The sequence below is a fragment of the Ailuropoda melanoleuca genome, chromosome 3 (genome assembly GCF_002007445.2).
Source record: "Ailuropoda melanoleuca isolate Jingjing chromosome 3, ASM200744v2, whole genome shotgun sequence".
NCBI lineage: Eukaryota > Metazoa > Chordata > Mammalia > Carnivora > Ursidae > Ailuropoda > Ailuropoda melanoleuca.
Genome location: NC_048220.1, coordinates 51,870,802 through 51,897,098, shown reverse-complemented (window position 1 = coordinate 51,897,098; position 26,297 = coordinate 51,870,802). Strand labels below are relative to the sequence as shown.

At 40.9% G+C, this 26,297-nt stretch overlaps 1 protein-coding gene across 5 annotated transcripts in view; it reads right to left on the bottom strand.

The window, feature by feature from the left end:
- IQGAP2 (IQ motif containing GTPase activating protein 2) overlaps positions 1-26,297 on the bottom strand; it is a 283,284-nt gene that overhangs the window by 92,486 nt on the left and 164,501 nt on the right. For all 5 annotated transcript variants that reach the window (XM_034656385.1, XM_019806525.2, XM_002925818.4 and 2 more), the window contains 7 exons: positions 23,442-23,509; positions 22,704-22,817; positions 21,885-22,063; positions 19,959-20,046; positions 15,471-15,634; positions 12,090-12,250; positions 6,605-6,729 (listed from right to left, as the gene is read on the bottom strand). In XM_034656385.1, the coding sequence (XP_034512276.1) occupies positions 6,605-6,729; positions 12,090-12,250; positions 15,471-15,634; positions 19,959-20,046; positions 21,885-22,063; positions 22,704-22,817; positions 23,442-23,509 (899 nt within the window). The remainder of the gene's footprint in view (positions 1-6,604; positions 6,730-12,089; positions 12,251-15,470; positions 15,635-19,958; positions 20,047-21,884; positions 22,064-22,703; positions 22,818-23,441; positions 23,510-26,297) is intronic.

The window sequence follows — 26,297 nt, the reverse complement described above, 5'->3', positions numbered from 1 at the left end:
CAAATTGTTTCCATAATGACGCCTGGTAAAGTAACATCTGGAGCCGTAATTCATGGATATACCCAAAGAAGAATAATCATATTCACCAGTTCACCCTCCTACCATCTCGAGCACACCACAGGATCTTAGGAAACAGACCATAAGGTTCAGGAATGAAAAATACAGAAGCCAATCTATGGAATTTGACAAGTTTTTGCATCTCTAGTAAAGGCTATCTATTTGGAGGCCCCTTCTCAGTACGACCTAATTATTAAAACTAAACTATCAGCCAGTCATAAAATACTACAGCGTATGCGTGTATATGCATGGATATACTTCTGTATGGTTGACCCTTGAACAATGTGGGGTTAGAAGCACCAACCCCTCCTACAGTCAGAAATCCATGTGTAACTTTTAACTCCCCCCAGATTTAACTACTAATAGCTTACTACCAACTAGAAGCCTTACCGATAACAGAGTCAACAAGAATCTTGTATGTTTTTACATATTACATACTGTTAATTCTTACAATAAGCTAGAGAAAAGAAAATGCTAAGAAAATAATAAGACAAAATACATTTACAGTACTGTACTGATAAAAAAAAATCCATGTATAATTGCGCCCGTGCAGTTCAAACCCATATTGTTCAAGGGTCTACTATCTATGCACACACATACACACACTAACAGGGGGCTTTTGCTTTCCAGGTTAGTGCTGATGGATAAGAACTAGTAAAGAAACTAAACATTAACAAGCAGTGCTTACAAAATAAACATTCTTAAAGCCAAACTTATTGTCATTTTGTTAGCTCTTTTTCAAACATAATCACAAGTCACTTTACAAATGTGACATGCTATGAAATAAAATACTGTAACTTTAAAGAACTATCTTCATCTTGATGCTGAAATTAAGTTAAATATTTAGCTAAATATCTCCTGAAACGATGGCACATAAATACTGCCTTGCTAAGAATGAAAAAGATTTATCTGTAGAAGGAAAGGGACAATTTAAAATGCCCAGAAATTATTCCAGATTATAACACTTAAATATATTTGAAGAATAAGCAAAAACACCACTTAAATATATTTGAAGAATAAGCAAAAACACTTCTCTAGTATGCAAGTTACATTATCTCAAAACACTGGAAGAACTCAGGAAAGTAAGTACAATCCACACACAAGGTATTATCATTTTACCCCATAGGAGTTATAACCTGGAGAGCATAGAATACTTCATGTCATTCCCTGGACATCAAGTCCCTTCGGTAGACTGTTCTAAATACTTTTAAACACCCCATCCAAAAATTATCTTAACAGAACTATGTCTGAGAAAGAGAATGTGTGTTCTAATGGCCAATCACCTGGGAATGAGTGCATTCCAGCTGACTTGATTGAAATCACTTGTTTAAGTTTTTGTTTGTTATGTTTCTAAGAATACAAGCTGCTGAGGTCATAGTAATTGACCTCATAGAAGCTGAAAGACCTACCCAGAAGCCCCCTGGGCACATCTGCAGCACTTCCTCTGTTTATAAGAAAAGGGAAAATCCCACTGCTGAGCCTCAGTCTATGACCCACTTCTTTACTTTTTTGAGGGGAAAAGAGGTTTATTTTTGAGAACATTATTAAACATTTATTAAGCACTAACTATATCCCTAGGAATTTGCTAAGCCATCTGCATAAAAAAGTAAATAAAAGATGGCTTTTAGGAAACAGATACTCAATTACTGTGACCAAAATCAAAACATAAGATACAAGAAGCGGAACAGAGGAATTAGAACGTCTATTGCTTACATAAGATGTCTCCCACATGAAACAACACATCCAAAACGCAGCCTCTTTTTTGTTTTCCAACTATTTTTTTAGTGTTTGAAGTTTTTATTTAAACTTTTGTGGGTTAACATATAGTGTAATACTGGTTTCAGGAGTAGAATTTAGTGATTCATCACTTACCTATAACACCCAGTGCTCATCATAACAAGTGCCCACCTTAATCCCCATCACCATTTAATCCATGCCCCACCCACCTCCCTCCATCAACCGCCAGTTTGTTCTCTATCATTAAGAGTCTCTTATGGCTTGTTTTCCTCTCTCCTTTTTTTTCTTTACTCCTTTTCCATATGTTCATCTATTTTGTTTCTTAAATTCCACATGTGAGTGAAATCACATGGTATCTGCCTTTCTCTGTCTTATTTCACTCAGCATAATGCACTCTAGCTCCATCAGATGATGCTGGTGGTATTTTGATAGGAATTACACTAAATGTGTAGAATTTTGTTGGTTTAGAGGGTTTTTTTTTTTGTCTTTTGTTTTTTGGTTTTTTTTTTTTAGAGACAGTGTACAAGTGGGGCAGGGCAGAGGCTTGGGAAGAGAGAGAATCCCAAGGAGGCTCCTTGCCCAGTGCAGAGCCCAGTGAGGGGCTCAATCCCACTATCCTGAGATCATGACCTGAGTCAAAATCAAGAGTCAAATGCATAACCAACTAAGCCACCAGGTGCCCCTGTTGGGAGATTTTTGATTACTGATTCAATTTCTTTGCTGGTTATGGATTTGTTCTAATTTTCTATTTCTCCTGGTTTCAGTTTTGGTAGTTTAGATGTTTCTAAGAGTTTATCCATTTCTTCTAGATTGCCCAATTTGTTGGCATACAATTTTTCATAATATTCTTTTACAATTTTTTGTGTTTCTGTGATGTTGGTTGTGATCTCTCCTTTCTCATTCATGATTTATTTGGGTCCCTTCTCTTCTTTTTGGTAAGTCTGGCTAGGGGTTTATCAATTTTATTAATTCTATCAAAGAACCAGCTCCTAGTTTCATTGATCTGTCCTACTATTTATTTGTTTCTGTATCATTTACTTCTGCTCTTTATTATTTCCGTTCTTCTGCTGGCTTTAGGCTTCATTTGCTATTCTTTTACTAGCTCCTTTAGGTTAGGTTGTGTATCTGAGATTTTTCTTGCTTCTTGAAATAGGCCTGTACTGCCATCTATTTGCCTCTTAGGACTGCTTTTGCTGCATCTCAAAAGTTTTGGACTGTCATGTTTTCATTTTCATTTCTTCCATGTATTTTTTATTTCTTCTTTAATTTCTTTGTTAACCCATTTATTCTTTAGTAGAATGTTCTTTAACCTCCATGTATTTGTGGTCTTTTCAAATTTTTTCTTGTGGTTGACTTCAAGTTTCATAGTGATTGGAAAATAAGCATGGTATGATCTCAATCTTTTTGTATTTGTTGAGGCCTGATTTGTGACCCAGTATGTGATCTATTCTGGAGAATGTTCCATGTATACTTAAAACGTGCATTCTGCTGGTTTAGGATTAAATATTCTGAATATATCTCTTAAGTCCATATGGTCCAGTGTGTCACTCAAAGCCATTGTTTCCTTGTTGATTTCCTGCTTAGACAATCTGTCCGCTGCTATAAGTGGGATGTTAAAGCCCCCTACTATTATTGTATTATTATCAATGTGTTTCTTTATGTGTGTCATTGACTTATATATTTGGGTGCTCCCATGCTGGGGGCATAAATATTTATAATTATTAGATCTTCTTGTTGGATAGACCCCTTTAATATGATACAGTGCCCTTCTTCATCTCTTGCTACAGTTTTGGTTTAAAATCTAGTTAGTCTGATATAAGGATTGCAAAACCAGCTTTATTTTGATGTCCATTAGCATGATAAATGGTTCTCCATATCCTCAAAAGTGCAGGTGTGTATAGGTCGGAAATGAGTCTCTTGCAGGCAGCATATAGATGCATGACCCGCTTTTTTAAACCATCATAGGAGACTATAATGTTCTAGTCAAATGAAAGAGTGGGCACTCTCTTACAGATTGTTTATTTGAGACACCAGATGAGGTAACCTACAAAGAAGGGTACCTACCAAATTAAAAAAGCAAAAATTCAAAGAAAGAAAACTACCTTGTCTGGGCAACATAGTTAAAATGAAGCTCCTCTATGGCTCTACTGGGAAAAGTAAAGTTTCCAGTAAGAAATGAACAGAGCATCCAAGTCTGAGGAAAGGTACTTAGCACCCTCTCCATTAAACTCTCCTTCCACATTTATCATGTCTCATTAGCTCTATATCCTTATCCACATCACAGTTCAGACAAAAGATTAGACCTTGAAGTGTGTGACAGGGGTGGGGTGGGAAGGGTAATGCGCTTTCAAAATGTCCATGAAAAATCCTTAGCTCTTTCAGATGATTTAATTACTATATTGTGCAATTTATGCCAGTTCATAATAGCATATTATTTTATGTAGCTTTTAAAGAAATTACTTAAACATAGGATATCAAACTCAATACTTCAAGAACTTTGAAAATACCTCATTTTGACATAACAAACCAAAGCACAGAGATATTAAATATTCTGCAGTGAATTCTACAAATTCTAGAAAGGAAATATGATAAGGAAGTCTCTGAAATAACTGCTGTGGTTATGGCATGTGCCCTTCATAACATGATAAGCAGAAGAAATGTGCTAGTGGCCATGTGATACGGCCCATGGAAAATAGCAGTACTGCAGTTGCCTAGAGAGATAAACGCCTTATCAATCCAAAGATATTTTTGCTTAAAAATAATATCCACCTACAAAAATATTATTTTTTTTAAGTTATATAAATATTACTTGTTTTTCTTTTCCTGAAAAAAATTAAAGCTTTATTTGATAGTCTGGGACAAAATGGCATCCTTCACCCAGCTTTTTAATCAATGTTAAGAATGAGATTAAAGGGGAGCCTGGGTGGCTCAGCTGGTTAAGTGTCTGACTCTTGGTTTCAGCTCCTCACGATCTCAGGGTTGTGAGACTGAGCCCCACGTGGGGCTCCACACTCAGCGGGGAGTCTGCTTGAGATTCTCCCTCTCCCTCTACCCTCCCCCTGCTAGCACTCTTGCTCTCTCAAATAAATAAATAAATCTTAAAGGAAAAAAAAAAAGAACGAGAGTAAAAAGACAAACATTTAGCACTGAGAACTAACACACCTTTGCCATAGTAGCAGACCATGTAGAAATCACCGAAGCAGACCGGGACAGGGTATTGCCGGAAAGAACTAGGGAAAAATTAGAAAAGAAACATGGGACCTGATTCTTTGTTTTGCTTATCCAAACAGAGGAGTCCTCCCCTTGAGTTGCACCAACCAGAGCACCCAAACTGCCAGTGCAGGCAACTCAAGGGTGGGCAGCTGGGGGTCAAGTAGCAGGGCAGGGGGGCAGGGGGCTGGGGCCTGAGCCTTGCAACACACCCCCCAGACCAGATAATGCTGAACATCTGCTCAAATTAGTGCTTTCCTCTTGACTAACATCTGGTGAGAACCACCAGCAGCCGAGGCGATGTGTCAGGGAAGAGCTAAGTGGGCTGTGTGCAAAGCATCTGATTGCAGGGATTCCTGCGATGCCTCCCTCCAAGGACGTGCCGGGGCAGCATCGAGCTGTGTGGTCAGAGAAGAGGAACTGGAGATTTAAACAACTTAAAAAGGACACAATGAAGAAATTGTCCAGGGATCAGTGTAACAGTGGTACATCTGTGAACTGGGTGTCGGGGCAGCATATCTGAACACCTGTTATCTATTAGGGACTTAGAAAGAGGTGTTTAACAACAACAACAGCTACAACAAAAGAAACCCTGCCTTGATGTTGGGCACAGGGCTCACAGGCAACAGTCAAGAAAGCAAAGAAAGTTATGCAAATGCAATCAAGTAACAAAGTCCTGTTTTATTCCGAGTCATTTTACTCTCCCGAAGTTAGATGCTGCTTAGAAGTCCAGACCTAAGACCTCACCAAAACACACCAGAACAGCCTAAGCTTGTGAAAGAAGTATCTGCCTACTCTGTGAGCAAGCTTAGGACAAGTTAGAAAAACAGGTCAAAGCTGGAGGACGGAGGGGAGGTCAGTGACATCAGCCATCTTAATCTAAATGCTGCCAACAAATAGAACAGCTCAGACAAAGCCAAGAATGATGGTGCTGGTTTGTGTTCATGATGGGAAAGACCGCTGGACACTTGAATTTGATAGTTCAGGCTACAGAAAAGCAATGGCTACACTGATTGCTGAGTTACAGAGCTCCCCATGTTTTGCTGTTTTTCTAAGCAAGAGGCAAATGATAAGGAGGCAAGCTGGCATTCAAGAGTGCACGTTTCAGGGCCTGTCCTCCTGGGACTGTCCACGTTCACACAGGTAGTTCATGATTTCTAGATACACAGTGAATCATCATGATTTGTGATCCTAAAGCAAAAGTTAGTTTGCATTCCAATTTTTTCCTAGGGCAGGAACATATGTTTTATTAAAAAAAAAAAAAGCCCAAATGAAAGGTCAAAATAAAGTTGAGAGCTAAAAAGCTGAGTTAGAGCATTCATCTCCGAAGTATGAATAAATAAGAAGACATGAGGACTTTTATTTACACATTTTTGTTCTAACCTTTCATGTCTTTTTATGCCTGTTTTGTAATGTATGTAATATGTTGGTACAGAATTATAGGCATAAACCTTACCTATAAATATATACATGTCTATCAGGGGAGTGTGCTCTCATAAGCCCCATGAGCAAAAATCTGCAGCCCTGATTTAGGGAACTAAGCTGTCCAGACACCTTCTTCTCTCGTTATACTAAGACAAGGAAAATGTTCTGTACTTACGGTCATTTTCTTCTTGAATTTCAGTATTAACCATATCAATGCAATTCTGAATTTCATTCCAGCTTAAGCTATCTTGCCCTTGGGATAAGGCTTCCAGTTTAAAGGCGAGTAGTGCATTTGTGTAACTGTGGAAGGGAAAACAATCATTATACTCCTCAGAGACATTCATTCTTTGTTCATCGTGTGCGTCTTAAATTTGGCACGTGGCCAAAAGTAGCTGTTAGGAGAATCAAAGTAGATAAGGCACATGAAATTGTCTTGTGCAGTTTTGTGAACGCACAGCAAGCTCACTTACATTAATGGTGTTTTTTCTTAAAGATACTGGATGAACAAATACTGTTTAACGAAAGTGCCTCAAAATCCAACCTCATATCTAGCTCAAGCAAAAAGCAAAAAAAGAAAAAAAAAAGAAAAAAAAAAGAAAAGAAAAAAAGACCCGTAAGTTCTCAACTCTGTGAAATCACTTTTTTCCCCCTCAGTTTCTCATTTTCCCTCCTTTCATATGTTTTTTCTCTGCTCAGGCTTCAGATAATTTTTATGTGGTAAAATTTAGAACCACCATGGTTCTCAACCTTTGCATCAAGATTTCTTTTTATTATTTTTCCTGTTCCTTTCAAAATCTGAGCTCTAGAACCCTCTACCCCTGTAACCTTAACCCAGCTGGGTTACCTAAAGGCCTAATAGGCCCGGCGAGGAATCAAATAAAATACAAATGCAGTTCCAGAAGCCTCGCTGAGTGACACACACCTTCAATGTATGTTTTCTTGAAGACTAGGGACATGAGTTGAATGAGAATACTGTCCAGTCCCTCCTCATCTGTCCATTTCTCCTAAGGCTTCCCAGCAGCTACTCAGAAACCTCCTCAGAAACCTCCCTCCGCTCACAGCTATGGCATTCTTGCCCCTCATTGCTGACCCTTGACCCTCCTCACTAAGCACAACCCTCTGGCAAAGAGAGCTTGCTCAACCACTTCAATAACTTGTTTTGTTTGGGGAGATTTTAGGGGAAAAAACTGTCCATCTTGGGCGCCTGGGTGGCTCAGTCAGTTAAGCGTTTTCCTTCAGCTCTGGTCATGATCTCAGGGTCCTGGGATCAAGTCCTGCATCGGGCTTCCTGCTCAGCGGGGAGTCTGCTTCTCTGCCCCTCCCCTGGCTGGTGCTTTCTCTCTCTTCCTCCCTCTCTCCCTCCCTCTCTCTCTCTTGCTCACTCTCAAATAAATAAGATCTTAAAAAAAAATTTCCCTCTTGATAGGGTACTAAGAAACCCATTTCTCAATAGTCGATTTTCCCATTTAAAAATCACAGAGCCAATGTTACCAGCATAAGCTAACATGAGCTGTCCTAGCCCCAAGTAGAGAAACTCAATAGTTTAGTTTGCTTTTGCGTTACACCAGGGAAATAAAGACCAATAAAGACCAATCCTCTAGGTATCCCCTATGCATTTTGACTTCTGAATAGCACCTTTGGATTGTTAACAGCAGAGTTTAGAAAAAGGAACAGCACATTGAGTTTACAACTGCTTTCCTGGTTGTGACCGATTTTCTCAAAATTCTGCAAGCTTTAAGGCAGCACTTGGGTGCCTTCTATAGAAGGTAGCTTGAGAGGGAAAAACACCATTCAGAATAGGAAGTGGTGGCGATGATCCTTTATCTGAGGCTGAATGAGGCATCATCAAATTCAGGCCTGAAAGCAGCTAACAGTCACGTTTGAGATTTTCCCCTAACCAAAATTTAGAAGCCCAAGAAACACTCTGTTACACTAGTAATACATGAACAGTAATATTGACTAACAATAACAAAACGTCAACTTGCACTCCTTAGCATCCCTTTTGGACAGTGATCATTCTGTAAGCAGGTGCAAAATCCTTATGGGCATTTCACATGCTTAACATCTAAATGATGATCCAATGGGAGTAAAATGAGAAAGCTTAAGGACGAACACAGGAAAAACCCCATCCTCACCCACCATTTCTTTAGACACAAACAAACAGTAGCCAAAGGGAAGAGATTTTAGGAGTAACACAACAGAGCTGTAAGGCTTTTCCATGTGAGCATTAGTCTCTGGTACTAAGGCATCAGCCATAGAAAACACCTGCAGTTCACCCTTGCAGAGAGGTGCAGTCCTGCCCCTCCACGCCTCTCAGAGCCCTCCTCACTGGCGGCTGTGGGCAGAGCAGTAACATCGCATTTCTAACAGCCTTCTGAAGCTTTGAGAACATGCAGAGTAGGTGAGGTGTTTTTGCGCTTTACAGATGAAGAGAAAAGACTGTCCAAAGTCAGACTCCGATATTTTTGGCCCTGATGCTATCTGTATTCCTTTAACCACATCACACTAGTTGTCAGGAGAGATGACACTAGCTGGGGTGGGGAGAAGCATGGAAATAATCTGTGGAAGTCTCATCTGTGGTAGGCAGCTCCAGGAGCGTGCCAGGAGAGGTGCCAGGCACCCATTCCTGGCGGTGAGGGGAGCACGCACAGCAGCAGACGGGCCAGAAAACACACAGTGTGTTTGCAACCAGCCTGATGGAAGCTCGAGGCACAAGGAGAGCTGGAGCCAAGGTCAGAACAACACGCTTAGAGAGAGGAGTCTGTTCTTATTTCAGATGAGAACAAGGAACAGTCAAATGGAGAGCATTGTAACCAGAGCTCCATTTTGGAATAATTAATCTGGGACAGCAGATGCCTAGAGCCAATACGAACTCTACACCACTTTTGTGAGAATTAGAAGAGTCTTTCTGGGGAACCACAGGCCCAGGGTGGAAGCCATGGGAAACAGACAGACACTTTGTATGACTTCATCAAGGTGGCCCTGCCCAACCCCTGGTGCTATGAAGAACTTGGACAACCGTGGGGAGAGGCCCAGATGGAGCCCCCCGTCTTCAACTTGAAAACCTGCAAACTTGGGCTTCCAAGAACCAGGTTAAAAAGCAGACCATGAAGGTAAAGTGCTGAGGCTGTGGAAGATCACTTGGGGCCGATCAGCAGTCAGCCTGGTACCAAAGGGACCCTGAAATCTCATGTTGGTATTGGTCATTCAGCTGACCCAGGAAGTGCATAGGTCAAACTCTAAAAACATGATTAAGGGGCGCCTGGGTGGCACAGTGGTTGAGCGTCTGCCTTCAGCTCAGGGCATGATCCCGGCGTTATGGGATCGAGCCCCACATCAGGCTCCTTGCTGGGAGCCTGCTTCTTCCTCTCCCACTCCGCCTGCTTGTGTTCCCTCTCTCGCTGGCTGTCTCTCTCTCTGTCAAATAAATAAATAAAATCTTTAAAAAAAATAAAAAAAATAAAAACATGATTAAAATGAACAATTTTTTTCAAGTTTCCCATATAGAATACTTGAACTCTGAGGCTGTAAAAGTGGTTCTCAAATGGGGTGTGAGACCATTTCCTTGATGGGTTATGTGCAAATTGGGGGCAGAAAGGGAGGAATTTTGGTAATCAAAATTAGTGATCTGATGGGAGACAGTACGGTTATTTAGAGGGCAGTGGCCAGGATGCAAAATCTGTGGGACAGTCGTGACAGTTACCTCACCAAGGTGTCCCCCTAGAGCCCCACTGGGCTGTAAGCTTCGTAAGGAAGTGACCAGCTCACCGGCTGTCTTCCACTCAAGCACTGAGGGCCAGCAGCCAAGTCTGGTTAGGTGAGAAAGAGAGAGGACATTCAAGACACAGGAGGACTAACTTGGAAGTTATTACAGAAGCAAAGGTGATAAGTCCAGTGAGCTGGTTGCTGGGAAATGGCAACATTTTGCAGAGGTGTTACACACACAGCCCGGCTGCTGATGGGGAGAAGAAATGTGAGGGTGTTCACGGCACAAGGGTGCCGGCAGCAGAAAACAAGTAGAACTTGAGGTTTCTAAGCCTGGGGAAGAGAATGGTGCCATTACAAACAGTGGAGGGAGAAATAAATTACCCTGCGGACAGACTCAGGAGTTATGTATTCGTCAGGTGGCCAAATTTAAGCAGAACAAGAACATCTGTTTCTCCAAGAAGACTCAAAAAGAAAATCCACTGTCCTACTACTCTGGGGCCATTCTCCACACAGACAAGTGGTCAAGCATTTTTAAAAAATCTGAAGCCTTCTACATTTTCTTGTACAACTGTACATGATCCAAGAGAATGACCCAGCCTCTATTTAAGCAGTTCGGCTAGAATCCATATCTGAGAAGAGCCTTTGTCAGGATCTGTGCAGACATCGCCTCCTAGTGGTTAACAAGAATCCAGGCTGCGAAAATCACTCCTTTTTTTTTTTTTTATTATATTATGTTAATCACCATACAGTACATCCCCGGATTCCGATGTAAAGTTCGATGCTTCATTAGTTGCGTATAACACCCAGTGCACCATGCAATACGTGCCCTCCTTACTACCCATCACCAGTCTATCCCATTCCCCCACCCCCTCCCCTCTGAAGTCTTCAGTTTGTTTCTCATAGACCATAGTCTCTCATGTTTCATTCCCCCTTCTGATTACCCCCCCTTTCTTTATCCCTTTCTTCCCCTACCGATCATCCTAGTTCTTATGTTCCATAGATGGAGAGAAATCATATGATAATTGTCTTTCTCTGCTTGACTTGAAAATCACTCCTTTTAACTGGGGCTTTTGTCTTACTGAATCTCTAATGGACTCCTTATTCTGGCCCCTTAATTTTCTCTCTAGAGCGGCTGTAGTGTTTTATACTATCAAGTGTACCATCTGGTAGCATATTTCAGAAACATGATATGGAAGATACTAATTGAGACTGTCACCCACTGCCCTGTCACCCACTACCATGATCCACTCTTGTCTCAGGATCCCTTGGGTTTACCAATCAAAACAATGGGGTTTGGGGTTCAGTTGCCCAACTGTAGGTCCATAAATCCAAGTTTAGTTTCCTCATCAGTAAAAGAAAATAACTGGACTGGATCATTATTAAAGTTTCTTCCAACTCTTCTACATTCAGTGGTCTCAAAAAAAAAAAAAAAGCCCAAGGGAAGTTATGTGTTTAATAGCTCTTTTATTTTTTAGCCTATCACATCATTTTTGGTAATGACAAAGTCAGTCAGTAATTGTCACAACACACTCATTTTTAGATTCCTTCTCCCCCTAAAAGAAATACCGTAAAAAAGGACTCCTATTAGAAGGACTGTTAAAGTAGACTAGCTTTTGGGGCGCCTGGGTGGCACAGCGGTTGAGCGTCTGCCTTCGGCTCAGGGCGTGATCCCGGCGTTACGGGATCGAGCCCCACATCAGGCTCCTTTGCTATGAGCCTGCTTCTTCCTCTCCCACTCCCCCTGCTTGTGTTCCCTCTCTCGCTGGCTGTCTCTATCTCTGTCAAATAAATAAATAAACTCTTTAACAAAAAAAAAAAAAAAAGTAGACTAGCTTTTGAGGAATTGAGTACAGACATATGGATTTCTTCAGCAAAGAGCAAATCTTTCACTTGCGAGATCTGCCGAACACACATTCCTGTATTAAAAGGAGGCCTGGAAGATGTTCCCTTACCGTTCTACATACGATTCATCCAGATTGTTGAGGCCTATCGTTGGGCTTCTGAGTTGATTCTGCACAGACACAAGATCATTGTTTCCCAAGGCCTGGTTTAGTAAAGCAACAGCAGACAGCATTTCCACTGCAATCAAGAGCTCCTCATGGGCCAAGTAGTTCTGTGGGAAGATATATACAATACGAGTTTTCCAAAGTACGTGCCTCATGTATGTGATGGGGTTTTAGAATGTGTATTTCAAGAACAAAGAAAAGTTAAAGGTTTTGAGAACCCAGGAGAAAGAAGGCTCAATGGCCACCTGCTTTTCACTGGTTTAAATGAACAGGTGAGTGGGTTCCGGGTTTTTCTTAGCTGATCATTTTAGGGACAGAGTTAATGACAACCAACGGTTCTGATTCCTCAAACATCTGCATTCCCCTAGCTGATTCCCAACACTGGTTATATGAGCTGCTTACAGGCTCAGACTGACCAAATAATTAAGTGAAGGATTAGATAATACTGTCACTGTGTGAGAGTGTAAGGTCAAGACTTTCAGGAGCGATTTTCAGTTTAAATTAAGGGTAAGGAAAAGAGGGGAGAATTTTACCTACAAGTTATAACCCTAGAAAAGTAAACCAAAATCATTAAGCTAAGAATATCAATTCTAGTCCCAAAAAAGTTAATCCGAGTCACTTTTAAATAAATGGGTATAATTTTTCTTTTCTTTTCTTTTTAAAGATTTATTTTAGAGCAAGAGTGAGTGAGTGGGGGCAGGAGCAGAGGGAGACAATCTCTAAGCAGACTCTGCGATGAGCATGGAGCCCGATGTGGGGCTTGATCTCATAATCCATGAGATCAGGACCTGAGCAGAAATCACAAGTCGGATGCTCCACTGACTGAGCCACCCAGGTACCCCAATAATGGGGTAGAAATTTTAAAACAGTCAATCTTACAGTAAAACAAGTTATGATTTATAATTCTGGATTTGGCTTATTTTTAAAAAATACATCTCATGGTGGCTACACTTGCAGTGAGCATAGCTTAAGTATAAACTTGCCAAGTGACTATCTTGTATACCTGAAAGCAATGCACAGTTGTGTGTCAACTATCGTCAAATCAAATTTAAAAAACCACAACCGAGACTTTCGAACACCTTCCCGCTTCAATGTTCTCTTCCATTTAACCATTTTATACTGACTCAGGCTACCTTCAAAAGGGTTATTTCTTCCATTATATTGAAGGAACACAGAGGGAGCATAAAATGAAAGAAAAAAAAGTGCTGATAACTGTATTTACATTTAGGATATTTTCTGTATTTAATATATACAATGTAATAGTTATATTAAAATGCATTATAGTTTCTGGATCTCCACAGGTATCCCACAGCAATGGATTTTAGAGTAACAAGGTATAATTCTACCTTCCAAAGCAAATGGGAAGAAGGGGTTATCATAGGGAGCATGTAAGCAAATTTTATCCAAGTTTCTTGTATGAATTACAAGTTTAACACATAAAGAAGGTGTAAAATTACAAGTAAAAAAGCAGGATGGAAACACTGAGGTCCACCTCCACTACCCCTTCTGGTAATTGTCCACAAATATCTCACATGGTATTCAGCAACAAGGATAAGGAAAATCAGAGCAGCAGCGGGGCTGGACAACCTTAGGTGACCATTGACCAGTTAGGGGTGAATGGCTGGGCTAGAGCGTGAGTAGCCTTGGGCTTCAAAGCTGGTGGTGCAGGAGAAACTATTAATGAAAGAACTTAAGTGCAATTCCCGAAAATGACCTCCTTTTATTACAAAATAATATCTTTCTATTTAGAGAACAAGAAGTCTTGGTAAGCAAGAATAAGAAAACAAATCTTCCCACCCAAGCCCTTTAGTGTATATCCATTTATTTATTCTTAATTCATCCAAACATTTGCAGAGGTTTTTTTCAACAGGATTTTCATATTATGAAAACCCCTCTAGATAATGACATTTTAATCTCATTTTTTCCCACTTGATATTAGCGGGGGCAATCTGTTGTTAAACACGTGGTTTGTTTCTGGCTTCTCAGTATTACAGAACATGTTGTGAAACAATCCCCGTGAATACAACCTTTTGATTCATATTCTTTAGGCTCTTTTCTTAGCACTATAGCTGTCAGGATAATGGGTGAAAGACCTGCGTTCACGTTACTGAGACCATCCTCCAGAAAGGGTGGAACATTCATGCGTCCATTGGCTGTGCAGGCTGTGCCCGCTGCCCCAAATTTATGCCTACACTATGCTAGCTCTCCCAGTGCTACCAATCTGATTTCCCAAAATAACTGTATTTGAATTTACATTTACTTTTGATTGAGTTTGAACACTTTTGCTCTGTGTCTGTCATCGTGTATGCCGATTTTTGTGAATTGGCTCTTCATGCTTTTGGCCTCCCTTCCTCCCTCTCTTTCATGGAACAGTGCCGTTTCCCCATTTTTAAGACCCAACATTCTTCTACATTTCCTTAGAACTTCAATTTTTTTTTTTTTTTAAGATTTATTTATTCGACAGAGAGAGAGAGACAGCCAGCGAGAGAGGGAACACAAGCAGGGGGAGGGAGAGGAAGAAGCAGGCTCATAACGGAGGAGCCTGATGTGGGGCTCGATCCCATAACGCTGGGATCACGCCCTGAGCCGAAGGCAGACGCTTAACCGCTGTGCCACCCAGGCGCCCCTCAATTTTTTAAGTTACTTTTTACGTTCAACTTTTTATGTTGGGACATTATTCTGATATGTGTAGTGAGGTCATGTTTTCTTTTTCAAATGGTTAAATGCTTGTAAGGATTTCATTCTTTTCTTTACCTTTTTGAAATACTAGCACTCTCATATATTTAATTCTTGGCTCTGCTTCCAGGGCTTTTTATTCTGTTCCATTGTTTGGGTTAATCCTGTACCAGTACACATGGTTTAAATTACTGTAACCTTGTATATTACTGTTTAATACCATTTGTGTATTAAGCAGCAATTTACAAAAATTAAAAGTCATGGTCCTGATGTTCTTCATTTCTAGAAATGCAGACTCATAGCTAATTATTCTGTATTAAAAAACATGACAGATTTTTTAAAAATTTCAGTACAGTTAAAAAATTATCCAAAGTGCTTCAAAAGTCAGAGAATAAGATAATAAGAACAACTTGTTTGCAATGTGTATTTGTGTAGAATGCTGCCTGCACTTCCTAACTACACAGACTGTTTATGGAGATGAAAAGCAGGAGCTAGAGAGGAAGGCAGCCAAGGACGTGGTACAGGGGGGCCAGGGGAACAGGGACTAGTACAAGTTAAAGATCTGCACCCCGTTCACCTTTCCTAAACAGCATTCCTCATAGCTCTGACTCCGAATTGACATATTCGTAGTTGGGGTCCCCTCAGACTTACCATGGCATTCTGTTTCTGGAGGTTGAAAAGTTCATTCTGATACATCACAGCAGCAAAGGGGTAAACAGCAGGCAGCTGGGCCTCCGGTCTCTTCAGTGCAAGCAGCGTATTCTCGGGGTCACCTTCCCGAATGACAGCATTGATGTGGTCCACGGCAGCCAGCCCTGAGTGGGGATTGGGGGTGTCACAGTCCGTCAGAACATCCACTTTTTCTACTACTGTTTGCCCCAAGCATCCCATCTTTCCAAGGACTAGAATCGAAGCAGTCCCTTTCCATGAACTCTGAAAAGCTGCAGCTGGAGGGCAGGCAAAAACTTGAAGATGGTAGCTAAGTAACTGGAGGTCAGGGCAGTCCTTGGAGAAAGTCGCTAAAAGGGCCTCAGCATTGACAGAGCTGGAGTTATGAGATGACTTCCCTACAAAACCTTGCCCTTCAGGATCAGCTCTGTTCTGCCCTCAAGGTTCTAGTTGAGGATTTCACACCTTGGGGAACCCCACAGTATTTAGAGCTGGGCCATAAAGATCCCAGAAGCATTGTTCTTGAATGTTCCTTGTGTATTAGTGCTGCCTCTGCAAGGAGACTGAAGCTATGTGAACGCCCAAAGCCAGACTTGCCCCACTGCTGTATCCTCCCTCTGAAGCCGCACCCCTGGAAACCTACAGTTAGCACTGGGAGTCAGTGCTGCTTGATGCTGATGGGATTTTTCTTGCTCTCTCTCTCTCTTTTTTTTAAAAAAGATTTTATTTATTGATTTGAGAGAAAGAGACAGAGAGAGCATGAGTGGGGGGTGCAGAAAGAGAGGGAGAAGCAGACTCCCTGCTGAGCAAGGAGCCCGATGTGGGGCTCGATACCAGGACCCTGGGATCATGACCTGAGCCGCAGGCAGTCACTTAACCAACTGAACCACCCAGGCACCCCTTGATGGTATTTTTCTCAGAACATTCTCCCTCCTATCTTGTGTTCTGTGAAGTATGATTTTTAAGAAAAAATCATTTCAGATGTGTTTTTTAAAAAATATTATAACCAAAATTCCTATGATTAAATAAGTCTGTGCCAGTATCACTTCACCTTAAAAAAACAAAAACCCGGACCACAGAAATGTGTTGGCTTACATAATCCGATCAGATCGTAAGTTGCGTGAGATCTTTACCAGTTGCAATGTTCAGATTATGAAGACCTGAATTGTATTTTATTTAGTTACTTATTTACTTATTTCTTGAGAGGGGCAAAAAGCAAGGTTTATTGAGCGATAGTAAAGTTTATTGAATGATAGAGTACAAAGCTCCCAAAAGGGAACAGACCCCAGAGGGCTGCCCAAAACCTGAATTTTAATAACCAAACTGAGGGTGCCTGAAACAGTAGATTTCTCAGAGTTTTCAGAAAACAGGAAGAGAACTGCTGATCAACTGGGAGAATGAGCGATCGACTCTGCCAGCAGGGAAGAGCAGACTGGACAGAAACAGCAGCATTTTGCTCCGTAAAGAAGGTTTCGGGGGCTCCTGGATGGCTAAGTCATTCAGCATCTAACTTTTGATTTCGGCTCAGGTCATGATCTCAGGGTCGTGGGACTGAGCCCTGTGTCAGGCTCTGTCCTCTGGGTGTGGTGCCTACTTGGGATTCCCTCTCTCCCTCTCCCTCTGCCCTTACCCCACTTGTGCTCTCTTTCTAAACAGATAAAATCTTAAAAAAAAAAGTTTCAGGATAGCAGAAATAACACAGACCCACAGATTTCTAGAGCTTTTCAAGGATTAGTTTGTCTCCCTAATACATGACTAGATTGCAGCTAAGATTACTCTAACCCTTTTAACAGATGACAATTTACCTTCTGTAACTCATTCACAAGGAGCTACCCCCTCCATAACCTTTCTCTCGAGACACATCATTCAACAGCAGGAAATACTTACAGCCAATGCAATCCTCTTAGTTACTCCCACAAAAAACTTCAATGTATTCTAAAGGACTCTTAAGAACTCAAACCTATTTTTCTAAGAATTGATATATCCAACAAAAAAAAAATCCCAGAAAGGTTGGTCAGTGGACATTCGTGTCTCTGCTGTTCTGTGAAAGTCACCCACAGCCTCTCAGCTGTGTCTGTCATTATTTTGGATAGGATCCTGCTTCCCCTCTGAAAACTCCATTATGTGAGTTTGCACCACTGGATGGTAAGAGAGTACCAGAAAATCATACCCTTAAGACACTCTTTATGAATGATTTCTTCTAAAAAACAAACAAATAAATAAAGTGAGCTCTCCCACTCTTTTATACTCTGCATTTAACCAATCTTCCAGCCCTGATCTTAACAGAATATGTCTTGTAATGAATGGAATGCATGGGCCAAACCCAAAGTTAAATGACTGCAGGTCAGACAAAGCTGCAGCCTCCACCGACAGATCCAGTGACACTGCTGTCAAAGCTGTCCCTTATGTCACTTCTCTAGCTATTATGCACACAGACACCTTAACATTTTAGTATAATAACCTACAGGGCAGAGAAAAAGCTTGTCAAGTAGCTATACTCGTATATTTTAAAGCATACAGCTGTCTTACTGTCATGTCACTGATTAAAATATACTTGAGGGTTTTTTCAAGACTCCTCTGAGTTCTACTCAACTATAAATTTTCAGATGGAGAGAAAAAAACTTCAGAATCATCATGTTCTCCACAGTTAAAGCCACTGAACATGGCAATGCCCTTCATAATTTAAGCTGGTCATGCATTAGTGCAAATCCTCTCATGCCTTTTATTTAAAAATGTATAAGCGGGGCGCCTGGGTGGCACAGCGGTTAAGCGTCCGCCTTCGGCTCAGGGCGTGATCCCGGCGTTATGGGATCGAGCCCCACATCAGGCTCTTCTGCTATGAGCCTGCTTCTTCCTCTCCCACTCCCCCTGCTTGTGTTCCCTCTCTCGCTGGCTGTCTCTATCTCTGTCAAATAAATAAAAAATCTTTAAAAAAAAAATAAAAATGTATAAGCAACGTGGCATTAAATCTGTGGCCAGGAAATTATGTCAGTGAGTATTTAAACATTTATACAAGGCATTTTGTTTAAAATGAAGAAGAAACCTGTGTTAGTGGTTATAAACCTGTGTTAGTGGTTATAAACTTTTCAAAAATAAAGGATGGCAGAAGGCTACGGAATCGTTTCTTCACCAAGTATATGGACCTCAGCTGTCTTGCTGGCAATATTAATTTCTTCCTGCAATTCGTCTCTGTCAAGCGTCATGAAATTCTCAGCTTTCAAATAGAGCAGGAAGAGAAACTTTGAGTTGTATTTCATGTGTCATCACCAATTTGTTCAAAATTGAATAAGAATAAAAGAAGAGGAACTTGCATTCCACAATGTTAAGGTGTTCCCTTAAAAAAAGTTACTGGGGAGCTCTCAGCAGTTTTGTGTGTGAGGGAAATTCTCAAACCTACTCAGATGTTAACTCCTAGATATTTACATCAATTTTCTCAAGGCCTCCTTGATTAGTGTTTGAACCCTTTGGGTAGGTCTCTACAAGCGACCTGGCAGCAAACTTCTGGGTAAAACCTACAGTTTCTTTGAAGGTGTTCAGAACATTCAAAGATCATCTATGAGGTGGAATCAAAGACGAAGTTTAGGAGTGCTGTAATTAGCGGATACTCCCAAGTTTAAATTTGACAGATGGTTCACAGGCTTTAGTAAACGGGCTAAGCGGCCTTTCAGGTATTCGGTTTTTGTGTATATACGGGCTCTTCAGGTTGCCCTAGGGGAAATAAATGTCAAGTAGGACTCCTTACTGCCTCAAGTAAAACCAAATTTTATTAGAGAGGGAGAAAAGACTAATAAAGATACGAGTCTCTCTGACCTTGCAGAGGCTCGTTTTAATTACCTGAGCTTTCTGTTCCTTATAGTCACACAACAGACATGGGTACAGAAAGGAGCTGAACTGTGAGACTCCATAGAGGTTCAGGGACATGGGATTTGAACCTGCCACGGTGCAATTTCGTTGGCCTATCCAGTCTCACTCACTTGCCAAAAAACTAGACGAGCTGTAAGAAAATAATTCTTACCAACTGCAACTAATGACTGGGAAGTAATTAAGAGCAGCAGCGTCAACAATACCTTTTCGATTCCAGTCAAACACTGTCACATAATCATGGGCAAGAAATAACAATCTTTAAGTCATAATCTTTTACTAAATAGCTTTCCATATTAGCCCAATAAGGGACAGGTTCAAAATACGCCATGCATACACTGTACGTACGATAAAACAGGAAGGGATAGCTAAACTAGCTTCGAGACACTTTGAGATCCTTGGCATGGGCAGGGGGACAAGATCACCCAAAACTGCCGTGGAAAACTGCCACACGATGCACCACTATTAAGAATAACACTGACACTGAGTGGAATTTTCATCACATAAGGCAGTTTTACAAGGATACCAGTTGAGAGTTTTGGTGAGATTCTGACAAGGACAATTTGCGTCTTGACAGTATCCATTTCCTTCATATAGTCCATTACTTACTGTTGACTTTATTGATGTTGCCTTGGATTTCTGCTTGGGTCAGCAGTTCTTCATATGCATCTCTTTCTTCTTCTGAAATACAGTTATTCTACAAAACAAAGTCTTTACTGATTCCTGAGGTTAAATAAAATGTTTCCAAAGCTCGCTATTCAAAAGCAAAATGCGAAGAGTGAGAAGAGCCTTTACTTATATTCATTTGAATTCAATATAAGCATTGAAAAGTGCTTGCTCTGTGCAGGGCACTAGGGTTAGATACGCCTGGCAAAGATTACACAGATGAACAGCAGCCCCAGCGACTCTCTAAAAGGGCCCAATTGTCTAACGTGGCAAACATCATGTGGGACCACTTGACCATACCGCCGTTTTGTAGATGGAAATCAGTGGAATGTTGGCAATTTCCTTTGATCCAGTCTAATAAAACTGACACCATAAATAACAAATATACATAGAATACATTTTAGAGGAGAATTACATATTCTCCTCTCAAGTAACACTTGAAAAAGAGAAAACGATTGAGGAGGGCTTGGAGGAACAGAGCAATTATAAAGGCAGAGTGGGAAGCAGGATGGAGACCACAGGATTTGGTCACAAAGGTGAGAGAGCTTCGCACGTTGGGCTACAGCATAGTGTACAGGGTTAGCCAGAAAGATGGGGAGCTGGGTGGGCATTCCAGAGGCTTTTTAATGCCAACCGAAGGACCTGTACTTAACTCAGTAGGCAGTAGGGAACCCAGGGAGCTTTCGGGGGCTGACATCCGATCTGTAAAGATTAATTTTGCAACCTCTAGGTCCGAGAGGGGTTGGCTGGCAGAACAGGAGGAAGCAGGGCCACCTGTGAGGAAGGTGAGCAAAACACCAAGGCATGGTGGGGGCGGGGGCAGGGCTGGGGCCAGAGTGGTAAGACTAGAAGGTGTGGGACAGATGTAAGTCTGGCAAGAAGAGGCAACAGAATGCAGTGAGGGATAGGATACGGGGGTGGGGGGACGTGGACTGAGTTCTGAAACATCGTGGAAATCATTTCAGAGACAAACCAGCATGGGCACACGTGTGAGAAGGGCAGGGTAGAAATAAGCACTCTCCCTACTTGGTGAAGGGCAAGGCCCATGGGACAGAGAGAAGAAGTCGTCGGGAGGAGCATTCGAGGGGCCTGGTATCAAGCTGACAGCTGATTTCCTCAGCAAGTGGATGAGCTTGTCTGAGGAGGGACAGAGACAGAAGTGACTTGAGGTCAGACCTTAAAGAATCCCCGTAGGCAGAGGGAGGATGGAGCAGAGCCGCTGAGAGGCAGAGGACTGTGCCCCGAAGCAGCAGGGGAGCCCGCTGAGCAGCCAACCTGAGGCAGGCAGGCGGGGCGGGCAGAAGCCACCAGGTGAGAGAAGGCAGTAAGAGCAAGTGGGCAGTTTTGGTAATGGAGCTGAAGCTGACACAGCAAGAGCCTAAGTAGGAGAAAGATGGCCAAGAAGGGCTGTCCTCAGTAATGCTAGACGGGAAGGCAGAAGTCAAGGTCAGGCTGCCTCGCAGAGGAGGGAAGGCGAAATATGAGAGTGACTTCAAAAACATCAGCTCTCAACTTCACCACACCGAACCATTAACCTCTGTTAACCAATCAACAGGTCACTCGGCTAATACAAGGTCTGCAGACGATGCCCAGCAAGGGACGATCTTGAGCCATTCCTCCCACACTTCCCAGGTAAGTCCTAAGTTTACAACATGACCTTCAATCCTTGTAACCCGTAAGAATCAGCATAAAAGGGAACCTCTTTTCTTTACATCGTGCATGGTCTGCTTTTACCCCCACATTTCACCTAAGCCAACTGCCTACGGCTACAGAGATCACTGCCAGGTGATTTAAAATGATCACTTTTAACACCAAGGCTTCTTCAAACTAGCTACTCAGAGCTGTATGACTGAGAATCTAATTAAATACCTTCAGTCTTGCATTTTCCTCTTTCCTCTTCTTGGCTTCCCAGAGTTCCTTCTGGTATTCCTGTGCAAGGCTGTCATCTACTAAAGTTAAAACTGCGTTTGGGTTTCTTAGCGTTTTAATGGTTTGTTCTGCTATTTCTTTTTCAATAGCTTCATTAATGGCTATAACTGCAGCATGCACTGAAAAGAGAGGGAAAAAAATGATTTTCATGAGCCAAAGGCAACATGGAAAGTTGCACGGACACTGCGTAAACGTAAGCAGTTTTACTTTCTTCTCTGGCTTTCAGTTATAAAGGCCAGAGAAGACCCCCAAGACACTTCACAGAGCACCCCTCTGACAACCTCTCCACCTGCCCATCTCATTTGGGTCCTGTCTCAGCATCTGCCCTGTGACCTCTATGAATTTATGAATGGCTAAAATGAACCAAGAGGTATGTCAACGCCCAGGGGCTGACGGGGGATGTGGACACTGTTAAAGTACCAGTTTGTTTCCAAATGATACTGGCAATTTAACTTGCAACAGAGAAGGACAATACAACAATGTACTCTACCAATAAAATCTGATGATGCAAAAAGCAAAGACGTATTGTGAATAAAGGTATTTATGGAACTTTTAATTCACATTGCACAAGTACATGTGTAAAGTCTAAATCAATTACATGGTCATGTTCTCATATGCTCAACTTAACCATCTACAATACATCCAATAAAAACTTTGAAAGGGGGCTGAAAGTATCTTCTAAATATGCTCTTTCTTGGAACCAAAATCAACAAAGTGTAGGTAAGTCTCAAGTCAATAGTAAGCTCTGATTTTACTCACAAGCAGCTTCATCCACTGACAGTTCATTAGCCAGAATACCACCTATTTTGCTGAAAGATGGCATTTGTATTCCATATTTCTCAAGTTCCTTTCTCATATTACTGATTTCCTCCTCTGAAAAAGAACAACAACAACAACAAACAACATCAAAGAAAGACACAGAGATGGAAGCAGGAATGAATATATTCACATCAAGAAATGTCTTCACCCCACGGCCTCTCTCCCAGAAACGTGAGGCTTATTTTTCTGAATAAGGAATATGAAAGGGGGCATCTGGGTGGCTCAGTCGGTTAAGGACCAACTCTTGATTTGGCTCAGGTCATGATCTCAAGATCATGAGATCAAGCCCCGCACTAGGCTCCATGCTGGGTGTGGAGCCTGCTTAAGATTCTCTCTCTCCCTCTGCCCTTCCCCCCTGCATGTGCACACTCTCTAAAAACAAACAAAAAAAGAAAATTAAAAATGCCATGCCATTATTTAAAAAAAAAAAAAAAGAGAAAAAAGTGTCTTCATCAAGAAGGTGGGGCACTTCTAAACAAGAACCTGAGGAAGAAGTCAGCCTGTTTCTCATTTCACCAATAAGGGGAAAGGAAAACTGGTTGAATACAAACAAGATAGTGACGTTTTCTCCTCTGATCAATAGAGGAAAAATGGGAATCAATGCTATCAAAAGGAAAACAAAAGTATTGATACATTTTTCTTAGTAAATGATAATGTAAAAATCATAAAGAGTAATACCTGTGAAGTCTACTTTTCCCAACAAATCCTGGATCTGGGGTGCTATTCCTAGTTTGAACAGGTATAAACTGAAAGACAGAACATAAAATCATCAGTTCAGAAGTTTGATCATCACACATCTTAGCATAAAAAATTACTTAAGTCCTAAGGGTTTTTTAGTTGAGAAAGACCTAAGAGATTATCTCATCTAATCCATTCATATTATAGATGGAGAAACTGAGGTAACACAGTCCCTGGTGGAGGGGGACTACAACCATAGTCTAAGTCCCAAAGACCAGTCTGCTTTAGAACATGGCATTTCCGTTCGGTCAACTAACTCTCTACCACCTATTTGTAGGGAGAATAAGAAACAAACCTTATACAAAATAGCCAGTAATAAATCCAATGGACATTTATTTCGATACTTCTTCTATGATTATTTTGTTGAAGGTACAGCTCAAATTATATATTCCTTTTCAATATTCCTTTAAGTACCACACACCCTTTGAAGACCTATTTGTTTTACATTTTCTGAAACAAATAAATAGAGTGGCAAGACTATCAGCAGATGGGGTGATAAACCACAATATGGGCATACTACTAAGTGGAAGATGGAGAACAAATTGTGCGTGTGTGTGTGTGTGTGTGTGTGTGTATTTAAAACTCTTTAGGAAGTAAAAATGGCATGCACTAACCTATCCATAACTTGACAAAAGAGCAGAGGGCTGGCATCTAAATTTTACCAAATGTGCAAATATACGGTTATATGGCTTTCCCCATTTAATCACTGAAGCACAGTTTCTTTCCATGATGATCCTAACTTCCTTACCCCAAAGAGTAATCCTATAGACCAACTAAAAAAAAAAATCTGTATTCACTTTATTATTAATTTTTATAGGCTTGTAATTTATGAGATTTTAAATAGAATTTAGAAATTATACAATAATACGAGAAAAACTAAGAATGATTTCATTGGCTCGATATATTTCAAGATCATCACTTCAGATGCTGAGGTGAGATGCACCTGAGGAGATTATAAAATGCATAAAGTTTCATTGAAGTTCAAGATCAAGCCTTTTTAAATGGTACTTGATGCTGTCCTGCTAGCTGATTGGGTGTCCCAGCTTCTAGATCCTTCTGAGCAACTAGTACAGACATAGTTTATGGCAGTCAGGAGACACTGAGTGCTTAGCTGAACCTAAGAATCGGCTGAAGGGTGTGACCTTATCTTACCACCAATACATGACAATGCCATTTTCTTTGCCTGCTTATCACAGAATACTAGCAAAGAAAATCTTGCAATGGGATAGGCTGGTGATGGGTATTAAGGAGGGCACGTATTGCATGGTGCACTAGGTGTTATACGCAAGTAATGAATCATGGAACTTTACATCAAAAACTAGGGATGTATTGTATGGTGACTAACATAATAAAAAAATATTATTATTAAAAAAAATCTTGCAAATCTGATAGCCAAAAACATTATTTAAGTCTGCATTCCCTTTTGTTGTGAGGGTAAACATGTTTTCAGACACAAATTGTTCCATGTCTCTTTCTTCCAGAAAATGCCTATTAATGAATTTTTGAATTTTAAATATTTTTGGGGGGAGGCGAGTTTCTTTTCTTTGGTTTCCCCCCTTTTCCATCAAAACCACAACCAAAGAACAAATGACATTTTAAACATATGGTATTTGTAATTTTAGTACTAAATTCCAATACGATTTTCGTATCTTACCCACAGGTGGAAAACATACTAGACTCTGAGCATTCTTCAATATAAAATAGGCATTATGTATTCATAACTCAAAGCTAGAAAGATGCGATACATTCCTTAGTTTAAATTCTAAGTCTTTAGAGATTATCAGGGATATAAAACTATTTACACAGCCTCTGAAGACTTTATTACCAAAGGTTCACTCCAAACAAGTCATTAAAACTAGAAAGCTGACATTTTCAAAACTATAATATTTTATGAACCACTTCTCAACTCATTATTATGTGGAAAAAATATTCCTGTTAAAAGGGAGCCCATATCATGCGGAACAAATGAAATGTCAACCTCTTCAACTGTTCCTTTGTACTAACAGATATTACAAAATTAAACAGAAGTAAATGGATAGGTATGGCAAAACTGCAAAAGAATTCTAGGAAAATAAAAGCCACACATTAAGAAATGACAAAAAATCATCCTCCAATTTCTTTCATAGTATGTGATTTGCCTCTTTCTCTTCTCTCTTTACAACTAAATTAAAAAATATACATGAATTAATCTACAAAGAAAATATAAACATAATTTAATGGGAGAAATTTTGAAAATGTGACAATAAAATTTAAGTAGGAGGCATCCATAAAATGTCTTTAACAACCAATTTTCTATCTATAATTAAGTGTTTAATGCTGTGGGGGGTTTTGTTTGTTTTTAAAATTTTTTATTTGAGAGAACGAGAGAGAACAAGCAGAGCAGGGTGGAGGGGAGGAGAGGCAGAGGGAGAGGGAGAAGCAGACTTCCCACTGAGCAGGNGATGTGGGGCTCGATCCCATAACGCCGGGATCACGCCCTGAGCTGAAGGCAGACGCTTAACCGCTGTGCCACCCAGGCGCCCCAACAACCAATTTTCTATCTATAATTAAGTGTTTAATGCTGTGGGGGGTTTTGTTTGTTTTTAAAAATTTTTATTTGAGAGAACGAGAGAGAACAAGCAGAGCAGGGTGGAGGGGAGGAGAGGCAGAGGGAGAGGGAGAAGCAGACTTCCCACTGAGCAGGGAGCTGGATGCACGCGGGGCTCCAACCCAGGACCCTGAGATCATGACCTGAGCGAAAGGCAGATGCTTAACCAACTGAGCCACCTGGGTGCCCCTCTCTTTTTTTTTTTTTTT